Source organism: Somniosus microcephalus, chromosome 29, assembly GCF_052327205.1.
Source record: "Somniosus microcephalus isolate GS21.2 chromosome 29, FLI_Smic_1.0, whole genome shotgun sequence".
In the NCBI taxonomy this organism is placed as follows: Eukaryota; Metazoa; Chordata; class Chondrichthyes; order Squaliformes; family Somniosidae; genus Somniosus; species Somniosus microcephalus.
The window spans coordinates 26,303,652-26,317,520 of record NC_141015.1 but is presented as its reverse complement, the minus strand read 5'-3'; the positions used below and the strand labels follow the sequence as shown (position 1 = coordinate 26,317,520).

The following is a 13,869-nucleotide window of genomic DNA, read 5'->3' as shown; positions in this document are numbered from 1 at the left end:
CTGGACAATGTGACCATCTGCGGCCGTGACTTGCAGGACCATGACGCAAACCTCGAAAAATTCCTCCGCACCGCCCAACTCCTAAACCTGACATATAACAAGGAGAAGTGCATATTCCGCCATCCTTGGCTGTGTTGTGGAACACGGAGTCATCGGCCCCGACCCCGACCGGATGCGTCCCCTTATGGAACTTCCACTGCCCCACTGCCTCAAGGCCCTGAAGAGGTGCCTAGGGTTTTTCTCCTATTACGCCCAGTGGGTCCCCTACTATGCGGACAAGGCCCGTCCGCTGATCAAGTCCACCTCTTTTCCCTTGACGGCAGAGGCCCGCTTAGCCTTCCACCGTATCAAGGAGGACATTGCCAAAGCCACCATGCACGCAGTGGACGAATCCATCCCCTTCCAGGTGGAAAGCGACGCGTCCGACTTTGCCCTGGCCGCTACCCTCAATCAGGCGGGGAGACCCGTGGCCTTCTTTTCACGAACCCTCCAAGGCCCGGAGACCAGACACTCCGCTGTTGAGAAGGAGGCCCAGGCGATTGTGGAGGCTGTGCGTCATTGGAGGCACTACCTGGCCGGAAAACGATTTACCCTGCTCACTGACCAGCGTTCAGTTGCTTTTATGTTTAACAACAAGCAGAGGGGCAAAATCAAAAATGACAAGATCTTGAGGTGGAGAATCGAACTTTCCACCTACAACTACGAGATCTTGTACCGGCCCGGGAAGCTAAATGAACCCCCGGATGCGCTATCGCGTGGCACCTGCGCCAGCGCGCAGATCGATAGACTACGGGTCCTCCACAATGACCTCTGCCACCCGGGGGTCACCAGGTTCTTCCACCTCATCAAGGCCCGCAACCTGCCTTACTCTATTGAGGAGGTCAGGACCATGACCAGGAACTGCCAAGTCTGCGCTGAGTGCAAACCACACTTTTATAGACCAGACAGGGCCCACCTGATAAAAGCCACTCGCCCCTTCGAGCGCCTGAGCGTTGATTTTAAAGGGCCTCTCCCCTCCTCCGACCGCAATGTGTACTTCCTCAATATTATTGATGAGTACTCCCGTTTCCCGTTCGCCTTCCCCTGCCCGGACATGACCAGTGCCACGGTCATTAAATGTCTGAACAACCTCTTCACCCTGTTCGACTTCCCCAGCTATATCCATAGCGACCGGGGCTCATCGTTTATGAGCGACGAACTCCGTCAGTACCTGCTAACTAGGGGTATTGCCACAAGCAGGACCACCAGTTACAACCCCCGGGGGAACGGACAGGTGGAAAGAGAAAATGCGACAGTTTGGAAGGCCGTCCTGCTAGCCTTAAAGTCTAGGGGCCTTCCAACCTCCCGCTGGCAGGATGTGCTCCCCGATGCGCTCCACTCTATTCGGTCACTGCTCTGCACTGCCACTAACGCCACCCCTCATGAGAAAATGTTTGCCTTCCCAAGGAAGTCCACATCAGGGACATCGCTACCGCCATGGCTGACGTCCCCAGGGCCGGTCCTACTGAGAAGACACGTGAGGACCCATAAAACGAACCCCCTGGTCGAGAGGGTCGACCTCCTCCATGCCAACCCCCAGTATGCTTACATCGCATACCCGGACGGGCGGGAGGACACAGTCTCCATAAGAGACCTTGTACCCTCGGGGACCACAGTAACCCACTACCCACTACCACCCCCCCCCACGATCCGATATCCAGCCCCAGCAGACGGCAGGCCTGGACCCCGCGACCCGCTCGACATCTACGAGGACGACACGCCTGTGCCACAGCCTACGCTGGACTCGACGCCGGAAGCTTCACTACCCCTGCCGTCGCCACGCCGATCACAGCGGCAGACAAGACCTCCGGAGAGACTCCAATACACTAACTTTTAATACACTTCACCCCGCCGGACTCAATTTTAAACAAGGGGTGAATGTGGTAAACCACTGTTTGTATTCCTGTTTGTCCTGTTTGTATTCCACTGTGTACATGCCTGGACATGCCTCGGCTGACTCCTCCCACAGGTCCTAGTATAAAGGTGACTGCTCCCCAGCCCTTGTATCCTGGACCGGTCGACCACTCGAGGCAGACCTCCATTCTGTTGTTAATAAAAGCCTTTAGTTACTCTTCTAACTCTCAGTCTTTTATGAGTAATTGATAGCGCATCAGTTATGGGAATGGGTTGCCTCATGTACAGTTAGACACGGAAGAGAACAATAAGAATATGACATTCAAGTTAACACTTGTTTTCATTAATATCAATTCAGAATTCATGTCTTCACAGAAGCACACGTATTACAGCCCAGCTTTTAAAAGGTCAAAATGCTTTTGAGAAACAGATATTTTGCATATTAGGTTTGAAATATCTATAGCAGTGTTTGAATAACTGGGAGTAATTCACATCATGAGTACTTATTTCTGCATTCTGACTAACTTCAATTTAAAAAGGATTGAATAAACATGGTTAGCATTAAAAAAACAACTGTAGGCAACAGTATCTCAAAACAAAAAGACAGCATGACAGCTTAAATTGAATATTCTTCCAATTATAGGGCTCAAAAGAATTGTCAGACATTTTCTTGGGGTTTCGCCTGATCTGCCGCCGGAATCATGGCAACTGATCGGGTGAACCAGAGGGAATTTCTAGTGTTTGTGTCTTGCGTGATAGGAAGTTTGAGCCACACCTTACAGTCTGAGCAGATGGCTTTGATGGAGTTCATTAAATATTTTGGGTGGATAAAGACCACACGGTTCCTCAATTTACAAAACACATCTGATCAATGGAATTTCCACGCAAGAACTACAATTTCTAAAGTTGGTTTCAATCAGCTACAGTACATTTATATTATTCAAAACTGCTATCAATTCACATAATAATGAAGCAAATGGTCAAAAAAGCTCACAAATAGCATTTTAATAAGTAGATCTATATCTTGTTCTTTATAATCTTATCCATGCTCTTCTAACTAGCTAAATCTCTCATTATTTTACATCTTCCAAATTATAGATACGCGCATTTTAAAGGACAGTTTTGCCACGATAAAAGCATTATTGCTCAGAGTACTCACTGATCACGTGAGCCCGCACTCTAATTTTGTGCATGTTACACAAATCGCAAGTCCACTAGACCTGAAGTAAACTGAAATGATGCTCTACTCACTTAAGCAATATTATTTATTTGTAAGGTTCTATTGGCAGAAAACTGGCAAAATCAAAAGGACCTGAACATCTGGAATCTGAACCAGCATGCCCACAGACAGAGGCTCACAACTCCTTGAAAAGATGCTGTTCCAGTAGCATTGCTATAATGCAGTAAACGTTGAGCAAGCACGGTGCACTTTGTAAATATACTGTACAACATTGTTCCAAAACATCATACTTACCATTTAGCAGAGTGTAATGAATACTGTTTTGCAATTTTATTACTGATCCACACATTGCACAGCTGCCGTTCCACATGTTTGCAGTAAAACATATGTCTGAAGAGCATTTGATACCGAGTCAAAGCTTTCCTATTGAGAATAAATAAATGAAAAGTGAGCTTACAGAAATACAACTCTAGAATGAGAAATAAGATCTTTATTGGCAACATTCATTGGAGCAACTACATAAAGCCTCTTTTGCACAGGAGTTTGGAATGGATCTATGGCATTGTGTTTTCAAGTATATAATTTTACACCGCAGTAGTTTGCAATCCAAGCAAAACACATAACTTGACAGAAAACATGTTTAGTCATTTTAGCTTATGCTATCTAGCATTCTGCCACTCATTTTATGCAAGATTGTGGAAATCATCTATGGTCTCTTCAGCATTTATTGAGAAAGCAACTGAATTTGATGTTGAAGTTAAAATTATCTACTATTAAAAAGTTAATATTTATAGCTAGCTGTATTTAGCATTTTAAGATTACACGAGTGTGGACTTCCCCATTCTTCCATGTACAAAATGAATACTCTACCACCCAACAGGAGGAAGAAAGGAAACTTGGATATTCTCCCTTTAAAGAAATTCATTCATACCATTCCAGGGCCATTTTGGCTTCAACTCCATTGTATATAAGAGCCTTGTTCTGAACCACACCATAGCGCTTTTTGTTGAGCACAGGCAGCAGCAGAGCAAATAATGACAAGAAGTCAAAAGCGCAAAAACATGACAAGCAACTACAAGCAGCACGTGACTTGGAGGCTCAATTGGATTCAAAGAACAAGAGGACCGTCACAAGCTTATTGTATGCAATGTAGCATTCTTCCTCATTCATTCATCCTCCACAAACAAGTGACTTATGCCCAACAGAGAAAACAAAATCTTGGAGGTAGGAAACTGACAAACACGGAGGCCAGCTCAGCACTTGTTAGCTTGAGCAGTCAGATCAAGACTGTAATGCTTAATGAAAGCAGGCTCATAATTCCAAGTAGATTTCTTGCAGATAGCAATGAGGGAAGCTTTCCATATATTCGGCCATGAAGTGACCATACCTCAAGTAGAATAGTTTCTAATTTTCTCTTCGGTTCTTGACCAACAATGAATGACAAAGTTATAAATTCTGCCTCTGTAACTGTCACAACACTTTCAAAAGTAATTCAATATTTGAAGCACTTTGAGAAGCTTGAGACACATGAAAAGGTGCTTTACAAGTGTTTCTTTTTTCAATCCAAATTCCCAATTGCTGCTTTGTGATACTTAAGGATTTTGCTACAAGCAAAATGAAAGACTTATTAGATGGTTGCTGTGCTTACTTTTAATTCAGTATAAAGGGTTAGTGAACTATGTGCATTGGTGCAGATCCGCTTCATCTTATTAGATATTAAGTTAAAGCAGTCAAGACACATTGTTAAATACAAGAAATTTAAAATCCTACAAAAACAAATCTGTGAAATGCATTGAACATAAACTGATTTAATAAGAGATTCAAATCCCAGGTAGGCATTTACTGCCAAGCTTCCCAGGTACCTTTAATGACCCTGAATTCCATTGAGTATCTGCCAATTGAATTTCCTGCCAGACAGATGATTGCTGGCATATGAATTCTCAGTGAGCCGGGTGACAGATCCTGCCTGTAAATCAGTCAGAAAGCTGAAATGTCATAGCATAATGGGTTGCGGTCAAAAAATCCTGGCAACAGTCTGTGAATCTTTTCCACTGATGTCATGTTTTTTTTTTTTAAAGATTATTAAGATGCTAATAAAATATCTAAATACCACTGCAATGAGAACTTTCTGACTAGCCTCAATGCCACTTTATGTTCAATATGACAAAGTTAGGAATTTCTAAAGTATCCTTAAGGTCTGTGCTAACCCAAATCTAAAATGATTTATACTTTCTTTAAAACTAAAATGGCTGCTCAGAGATGCTTCATCTGACTTGCCAGCCACATCATTCCTTTATTTAGATGTGGATTGGGTTGTGCATCTCAATTTATTATGGTGGCCGTGGCTTTTGGAAGCAGGTTTGACAATATTGCGGTTACAGACACGTAAATGTTAAATCAGCTAACTTTCCAGACAACATGTGCTTACCTTCCCATTAGTGCTGGAGTCATGATATTGTGGTTAAATTTAGAAAAAGAATCTACAATGTTGTCATCTATCAAAATAGTATTATTATTTTTGTCACAATCAATTGACAGCCCTATATAATCAAAAGCATTCATCATGTTTTAAAACAAGTGGATCTTTCTATATTCTTTAGTACTTTTGGGCTTCCGAAAGTTGCTCAACTGAAGAGCTGCCGGAGAATTTTGCTCACATGGTTAAGTCCCGCATTCTACCTGAAGCAAGGATCTATTATCCCAAGGGATTCTAAGAGCAACTGATTCTTTAAGTGGATATTCTATGTATGTATTGTCGATTATTTCTTGTGCTGTATGGTGTATGTCTAATATCTTGCTGTTGTAAATTATTTAAATTAAACAAATTTGATTAGTTATTTTAGTCTACAAATCTAGTTCAGCATATGGTATTTTCCAGCATTAAATCGACGATGGACATATTAGAAATCCTATTTAAATTCCAGTGTGCGGTTTACTGTAATCAGGGCTAATCGTTTGAGACAGGATGCATTATCTCTACAAGAGGGCAAAAGGTACAGATTCCAGAATGTAAGCATGTGGATCAATTATGGAATCGAAAATCAGGTTGCATGAATGTGAAAATGGTGTTCGAAAGCTCTGCACAATCGGGCAACACAAGACATAACTGAAGGATTGGCAATATTGTGCTTAACCTGTCTCAAACATTAAATTCTTCACTATTGTATGCCCCTATATTTAGCAGCCCATTCAAGAATTGACAGTACTGAGCCAAACAAGGCAATTTCAAGTGACATCTAGCTTTGCGTCTTGAACTTGAAACTTTCTATTGGTAAAGTCTCTAAGTTATTCATTAGATTACATTAGATTAAACATTAAGCTTAAAGCAATTCTGGCAACATTGACAATAATAGCTTTAACTGTTTTGATCAACTTCAGATTAATCTTTTTAATCAGCAATACTAGATTTTCTTTTGCACTTTCATTTATTCATACTGGATTTCCTCAGCAGTGTAAAAAAAAAATGAAAGAAATTGCATCTGTAGAGTCCCTCATCAGATCTTCAAGATGTACCAAAGCACTTTACAACCAGTGGATTACCTTTGAGCTGCAATCAGTTGTTGTGGTTAAATGTCGCAGCCAATTTGTGCACAGCAACATCCTACAAACAGCAAATAAATAGCTGACCAATGAATTTCATTTTTGTTAGTGTTGGTTGAGGGAGAAATGTTGGATAGGATACCAGAAGAATTCCCTTCTCTCCCTTGAACAGTGCCATGGGATCTTTTATATGTCCACTTGAGTAGGCAGATAGGGCCTCTGTTGGATGCATCATCTGAAAGGTGGCACCTCCAACAATGCAGCACTTCCTCAGTACGGCACTGAATTGTCAGTCTGTAGTGAGTCTTGAACCTGCAACCCTGAACGCTAGGCAAAAGCACTACCAACTGTGCCAAACTGACATTAAGACAGCTCAAACAACAACAGAAAATGCTGGAAACACTCAGCCGGTCAGGCAGCATCGAGGAGAGAGAAACAGAGTCAATGTTTCGGGTCGAGGACCCGGACTAAGATAGCTCAACTCAGTTGGGAAGCAGCATTTCTTTTGTAAAGCTGCAGTGACATTCCAGAAATTAAATTATAGTCCGAGGAAGCACCAGAAATCATCACCAGAAATCCGCACTTCCTCTATCAGGCACTATTTGTGTCCCAGCCAACTAAATAAGCTAAACTAGCTGGACTTTGCTGATAGTCTTGCCTGCTGCATTGTAGCTAAACAAGATCAATTACCTATTTATAATCAACGAAAGTGGCCATTTCACAACATAATCAAAGGAGAAAGCTTCCAGGCCACTAAGAGCAATCTCGGTTGGATCTGCATTGATGATGGCCTTTTCCTGTTTGGTTTCAATAGCCAGAACCCGCAGGAGCTGAGTGATGAGGTCATGTGGCATAAGATTAATCTGCAGAAGAATAAAATCATTATTTAGTTTCATTTACCAGATCCAAAGTGGCATCATTAACTCAAAGAATTGGCAGAGGGAGTCATTTAGGATTTCGGTTAATGGAACTGTTTAGTAATATAGTTTTAGAATGTGGAAACAGGTTGAATAGATTTAAGACTACTGAATGATTACATTCTTTGGAAAGGTACACGAGTACAGTAGATCTCAAATATCTAGCCAGAACCTATTTATAAAAAAAACAAAAAGCTTAGACACTTATTCAAGTTCCTCCTTTGATTACAACACATACTTTAACAGATGATCATAGCTCGAGAAAGTTTTTTAAGCTTCAGAAAGCCCGCAAAAGGTGAGAAATTTTTAGGATAAGTCAATTTGGAGTTTGGAAGTGTTTGGGGAGGGAGGGAATAAATTAATTTAACAGTTATTGCGATCAGTTGATTCAGTTACAGTGGCGAATCACAGAAACAGGTCATTCAACCCATTAAGTCTGTGCTGTTTCTCTCCATGAGCCACCTAGGCTTATCCCTTCCTTCAGGATTCCTTTTTTTTCCAAGTAACTATCCAAGTTTCTTAAAATAATTTATGGGCTCTGCTTCAACAATGGTTTGTGGCAAATAATTCCACATTCTAATTAACCCCCGTCTAAGATTGTTTTCTAACCCTCCCCCTTTTTGCAATGGTCTTAAATGTATGCCCTCGTTATAATTTCTCCAACCTGTAGAAACAATCCATTACTATTTACCTCATCATGACCCTTCATAAATATCAAAAAACTCTATTAGGTCACCCCTTAACCTTCTCAGGTCTAGTGGAAAATACCCTAGCTTCTCAAGTTTCTCTTCAAAACTGTAACTCCTCATCACTGGTAACCAATGTTCCCTCTAATTTTTTTTTTTTTTTTTTTTTTTTTTTTTTTTTTTTTTTTTTTTTTAAGGCCACGTGGCCTCTTTAGCGGGCTGCGCAACTCATTCTAACTTCTGCGCATGCGCAGTTTTTTTGCAGTGGGAAGCCGGCTCACTGGCTGTGTGGGACCTCATGACAGTTACGTGGCCGTGCAGTTTAACGGGAACATTGCTGGTAACATCCTAATTTATGCTGCTCCTTTTCAATGTCCTGCCTACAATGGGGTGCCAAAACCGTACACAACACTGCAACTGTGGCTTAATGTCTGGTACAAGATCAACATTATCTTCTTGCTTTTGCATTCTGTGCATCTAGATACAAAATCACTAATTCTATTTGCACCTTTGATGGCTTTATCTATTTGTGTTTCATCTTTAAAGGCCCGTGTGCCTGCATGTTAAGGTCCTCTGCTCTTCTACTCCATTTAAGATTTACTGTTTCAGGTGCATTTCCTTTCTCTGTTCTTATGTCCGAAATGTATTCCTTGGCTTTTTTTTTTTAAAACATTGAACTGCATCTGCCACATATCTGCCCATCTTCTTAGACCATATCCTCCTGCAGTTTTACACAATCATCATCACAATTTGCCATACCCCCTATTTGGTATCAGCAAATGTTAATATTGTTCCCTTGATTCCTAGGTACAAATTGTTTACATAATAAATAAGTGGCCCCAATACCCCTGTGTAACACAGCTTCCAATATTTCCAGTCAGTCAGAAAAACTTCTTTTTATCACAACCCTTTGCTTTCTGCCTTAAATATGGCAACTAATACGAAGCCCTATACAAAAGGTGAATTCCATGTATTCCTTACATTAATTGTGGACACGGTATCACCTGGTCTTCCCAGCTACTAATCCATAATCTCAATGTGTGTTTGGGTGTGGAATTTGAATTTCTAATCTTAACTTGAGTCGGAGACATAGATTAACCATTCTTACCATGACCTGCTCCAAGAGTGACAGGATAACCTCTAGTCTTAGTTTCTTGTTGGGGGCTGACAAAGCCAAGATTAAGGAGTGGAGCAAAGCCTATAGATTTCAAAGAGCAATATAGCTGAACCTGGTTTGTGATTGTTTGCCCTTCTTGCTTTCCCAATCATGCACTATTGCCTGGATGAGAGGATGGACAGCTCACAGACCTTAATCAATACCACTAGAAAATATATGCGAGAGTTCCATCACTTTGATTTTTCTCCGAGTCTCAGGAGGGTTAACTGGGTTAATTACTGGGGTTTGGTATAGATCGCTCGCTTACACTGAATTTTTAATTCTGGTATATGGGCCTCTGAGCTGTTAAAGCAGTCGCGCCTACTATCCCCTATTCCAATATATAACTTACCCAGTTACACACAATAGTCTCGATATTACCTGAATGTGTGTCCACTGGATAATACCAATAGTTTGTTTTTGGTACTGAAATTACGCTGCACTGTTCACAATTGTTATTAAGATTCTCCTTATACTTCTGCCTACCACACATTTCAGACACATTATTAATGCAGCTTTATTCAGAACTCATCAGAGTTGAACTTTTTTCCATGATCATTACATTTACAGGAGTTATTTTTAAACCCAAGGTTCCATCAATTATGCTCCAACACACCTTCAAATCATCTTTAAATGGGTCAGTGTTGGCAGTGCTCATTCTCAGTGCTAGCTCCAACAGAGCTTCCAGTCTGGTGGCAATGATGTCATCCACTGACTTTTTCAGTTCCTCTTCTGTAAGGTCCATGAAATGGACAAAGAAATCGCCTCGGTCCATCAGGAAGTAGTGTTTTATTGACCTGGAGAAATAATCATCAACACAGCAAGCATTTTACTGAAGAACCGTATTGATGAATGCATGCTGTTTTTATAGCACAGTACAGCATAATGATAATTAACAAGCATAAAGCCTGACTAAGGACGACTTAAAATACATTTGGAAGCAATTTACCCAGTCTTATTATGTTTGCACAGAACACGTAATGAAATACAGCTTTTGACAATGTTCATTAGAATTCATTTGCATCAAAACTTCTTGAGCAATATCCCTCATCCCCTACCAGAAAATAGGTCACAATCAAAAGGACTTCCAAACAGATTCGGCATTATTAGAACAGAGGCAGAATGGGTAAGAACATCAATCATCACACTGCTAAATGCAGTTAATTAAGTGCCACATCAGAGTACCTGCCTCAGCAAATAAAGACACATCATCAATTTACTTCTCTCAAATCCAGACTAATACCACAGAAACAAGTTTATAACTCATTGCGCTTTTAAATATTGCATTTTAATAGTATGTACCTATTAACTGACAGTAAACCAATCTTGCCTGAACTCCCAAAGGTTTCCCTCTTTTAAAACACAAATCTTAATTGTATGTTGTTTATAGATAAGAGTGTAGTCTTCCCTTTGTGGGGCTTGAAGAAAATCCTACTATAACCTGCTCTACTTATAGCAGTCTCGCTTAGTCTGGAAACTGGTTTCTTTTGGACAAGTTTAAAATTTTCAAACCACATTAATCTTTTTAGTGGGCGCTAATGTTGCTTTAATTGGACGGTTAGTACCTGCCAACATGATGCCTTTCATCAATCAGGATATTTTGTTAAAGTAACAGGCTCATGAACAAACACCATCCACTGAACGTTTAAACTGCTTTTGACAATGAGCCTACCCTGCCCATGGTGCTCGGCAGAGTAGAAGGACGGGCTTTTTCAGAAGGGAAGCAGCTTTCCAATGTTAAAGCTTAAAGAACACACCAATGTTATAACAACAGAAAAAGCTGGAAAAACTCAGCAGGCCAGGCAACATTCGTGGAGAGAGAAACAGAGTTAACGTTTCAGGTCGAAACCCTTCTTCTTCACCAATGTTATTATTTATATTATATTTTTAAAAATCTAATACTTTAACTTGCATTTGGCATATGCAGTTAAGGATTGCTATATTGGGGATGTCATCAAACAGACTGCCAGCTATCGTGGACAAAAGAATGTTGCACCAATTCGTCAGCCATAAAGGGGTTCTACTAATATAGCGGACTTACACCATAAACATATCAGAAATTTGGTGAAATTCTTACTGTACAAACTTCATATTCACAGTTAACGTTTCAAGGGAAACGTTTATTGGTATTTAATTAATACATTTTTAACACAAATCCGTACAATGCTATTAAGAAGCCCAGACATATGGGTCATGCTACCAAGATCCATCACAAACCACAGGGATTTGGCAAATAGTTTTTCCACCTCCCTGACAAAGTCAGCTCATCAAATGAAGAATGACATTCTCCAGGCTGTCTCGGCCTAAAATAGAATGCATTCCAAAGTTATATTGTTTGGGTGGAGTGCCAATTGTAACTTTATTTTAAAGCAAAAAAACTGATTTTAAAAAGACTTTCCAAATTCAATTAACCATTATATGGAATAAACGACGTAACAGTGAGTTTTAATTCTGTGCAACAGTTGAACCCATATTTTGTAGCTTTTTTTTGGCCTTACATATTAAACCACAGAGCAGAAACTTCAACCCTGCATCCTTGACTCTAATGATCACAACCTGTTTTGTGAAAAACTAGTCGAGTGAAATGTTTCTTTATCTCCCCCCATTAAAGGTATTTTCAAGGCGGTGAGCACTCATTTCTGAATAAACAGCCCATCTATATTCTTAATAGGTTACATGGATAGATACTAATGAAACAAGTAGATCCTCACCAGGGAACTATGAAATGCACAATTAATTCCCTTTGTGGGAATAACACAACACACTAAATGGCTTAATACTTCAGAGCTCCCCCATGGGAGTATTGGCTGTGTAATCTACTAGATTACACATACATAGTACAAAGTAGTGCTGTTAAACCAGTAGTGCTGGGATATTAAGAGCCATTTTATGACAACTCAAATACTGTAGGCAATAAACATAAGAAAACATTTCCTTTTTCAATAAACCATTTGAGGCCTTGTACCTGAGTCGTGCCAGGAGTTCTTTTTCCTTCATTAAGAAGTCTAATAGAACCTTGCTGGCGTAGTTGTAAGATTTTTCAATTTGTTCCACATATGCTCGTTCCTTCAGAGTATAGATCACTTCCTTGGCATCAGGACAGGTCACATCACGACCACATTCTCTAACAACATTCAGATATTTTCCTACAAAAAAAAAGCAAAGTTCTTTACCTTCAGACTGACAGGCCAAAATAAGTCACTTTCACTTCTGTCTTATAGGCGATTGTTTTGTCCCCCAGGCCATCCAGTCCGAGAGGGAGGAAGAATGAATTGTGGAGTGTGTTTGAGAGAAAACAACTGATTAAAATATGATCAGGTAAAATTAAAACAAAGGAGAGAGAAAAATTAATGGAGTTCTTGGTTTGTGCTTTCTTTAAAATGGGAAGATGGGGGGGACAAACAGTAAGGGAGGTTTTCCACTTCAGAGCTCCTGCGGCACATCGGGAAATTGCACACCCCTAGCCAGTGATTTTCTGTCTGCTCATTTTAATGACAGTTACAGGCTGGGGTGTGTCATTATGTACTCCTGGTGTAAAACAGAGAATCCCTTATAATGTGCCTTGGGGGAAAATACCTAAACTTCAGTAACTTTTGCTAGGGAAAGACTTTCTCTGCTCCCTATTTATAACTGAATTGTAAACATGTTCTTTAATAGCGCACAGACAATTTTCTTGTCATATCTAACCTGAAACCCCACAACGATGGCAAGAGTAGTTTAAGGACACGTGCAATGTTTCTCCTTGGCTATATTAGTACTTAAAAATGTCCTCAATTAACAGCATCTTTGGAACAAAAAATGTTTCAACAGAGTTTCCGCTAAGGGCTAAAAGGAGCTATAAACAATGCAGGTTACATCAGTGGATCTTGTTGGGGTAAGGGAAGGGATTATTTTCCTAACTATAGTAGAAATTCATAAAGAGCATGTATTTACATCTGAGAAGGACATTCTAAAATTTCATTTCCTTGGAGATTCTATCAGCTTTCTACAACACAAGGACATTAAGCAAGTCTTCCCTGTTTGTTTATTTGAAGTTTATTAAGTGGAACTGAGCCCAAGGATAAAGTCTGTTCCTAAGGATTCTTTTTCAAAAAGGTTCATTTTCTCAGTCGCTGCAGTCAAAACATGCAACTATTTAGTCTTCTTGGTCGTCATGCTGGTTTCTTTCCTGCTAAGAATTATGGACAAAAACAGTAATAAAGAGTGATACTAAACTTATTCTGTGCAAACCCCACCCAGGAAATCTTTCTCTGCAGCAAGATCTTTATACAGAAACCTGGAATTTTCAATTCCCTATTACTACAGTACATTTACTTTTTCTCATTCCTTTCATAAAATTCTCTCTCAATAGAACTCATCCATGTAGGCTGTGTAATGTATTGTGGTTATGCATAAAGGGTACTCAGATGATTGAAAGTACTGACAGACAAACATAGCCTGACTGTGCAGCAATTTAACAAGACATTCAGAGCCTGAACGTGGAGAAAGCACAACAAA

General features: G+C 40.3%; 1 protein-coding gene across 5 annotated transcripts in view; it reads right to left on the bottom strand.

The window, feature by feature from the left end:
• Positions 1–13,869, bottom strand: part of tubgcp2 (tubulin gamma complex component 2) — a 52,963-nt gene that overhangs the window by 15,206 nt on the left and 23,888 nt on the right. For all 5 annotated transcript variants that reach the window (XR_015074196.1, XR_015074195.1, XM_085970422.1 and 2 more), the window contains exons 10-13: positions 12,338–12,518; positions 9,989–10,169; positions 7,304–7,476; positions 3,368–3,496 (exon numbers count right to left, since the gene is read on the bottom strand). Coding sequence is in view for 3 of the 5 variants with exons in the window: in XM_085970422.1 (XP_085826548.1) it covers positions 3,368–3,496; positions 7,304–7,476; positions 9,989–10,169; positions 12,338–12,518 (664 nt within the window). In the remaining 2 variants the exon portion in view is untranslated. The remainder of the gene's footprint in view (positions 1–3,367; positions 3,497–7,303; positions 7,477–9,988; positions 10,170–12,337; positions 12,519–13,869) is intronic.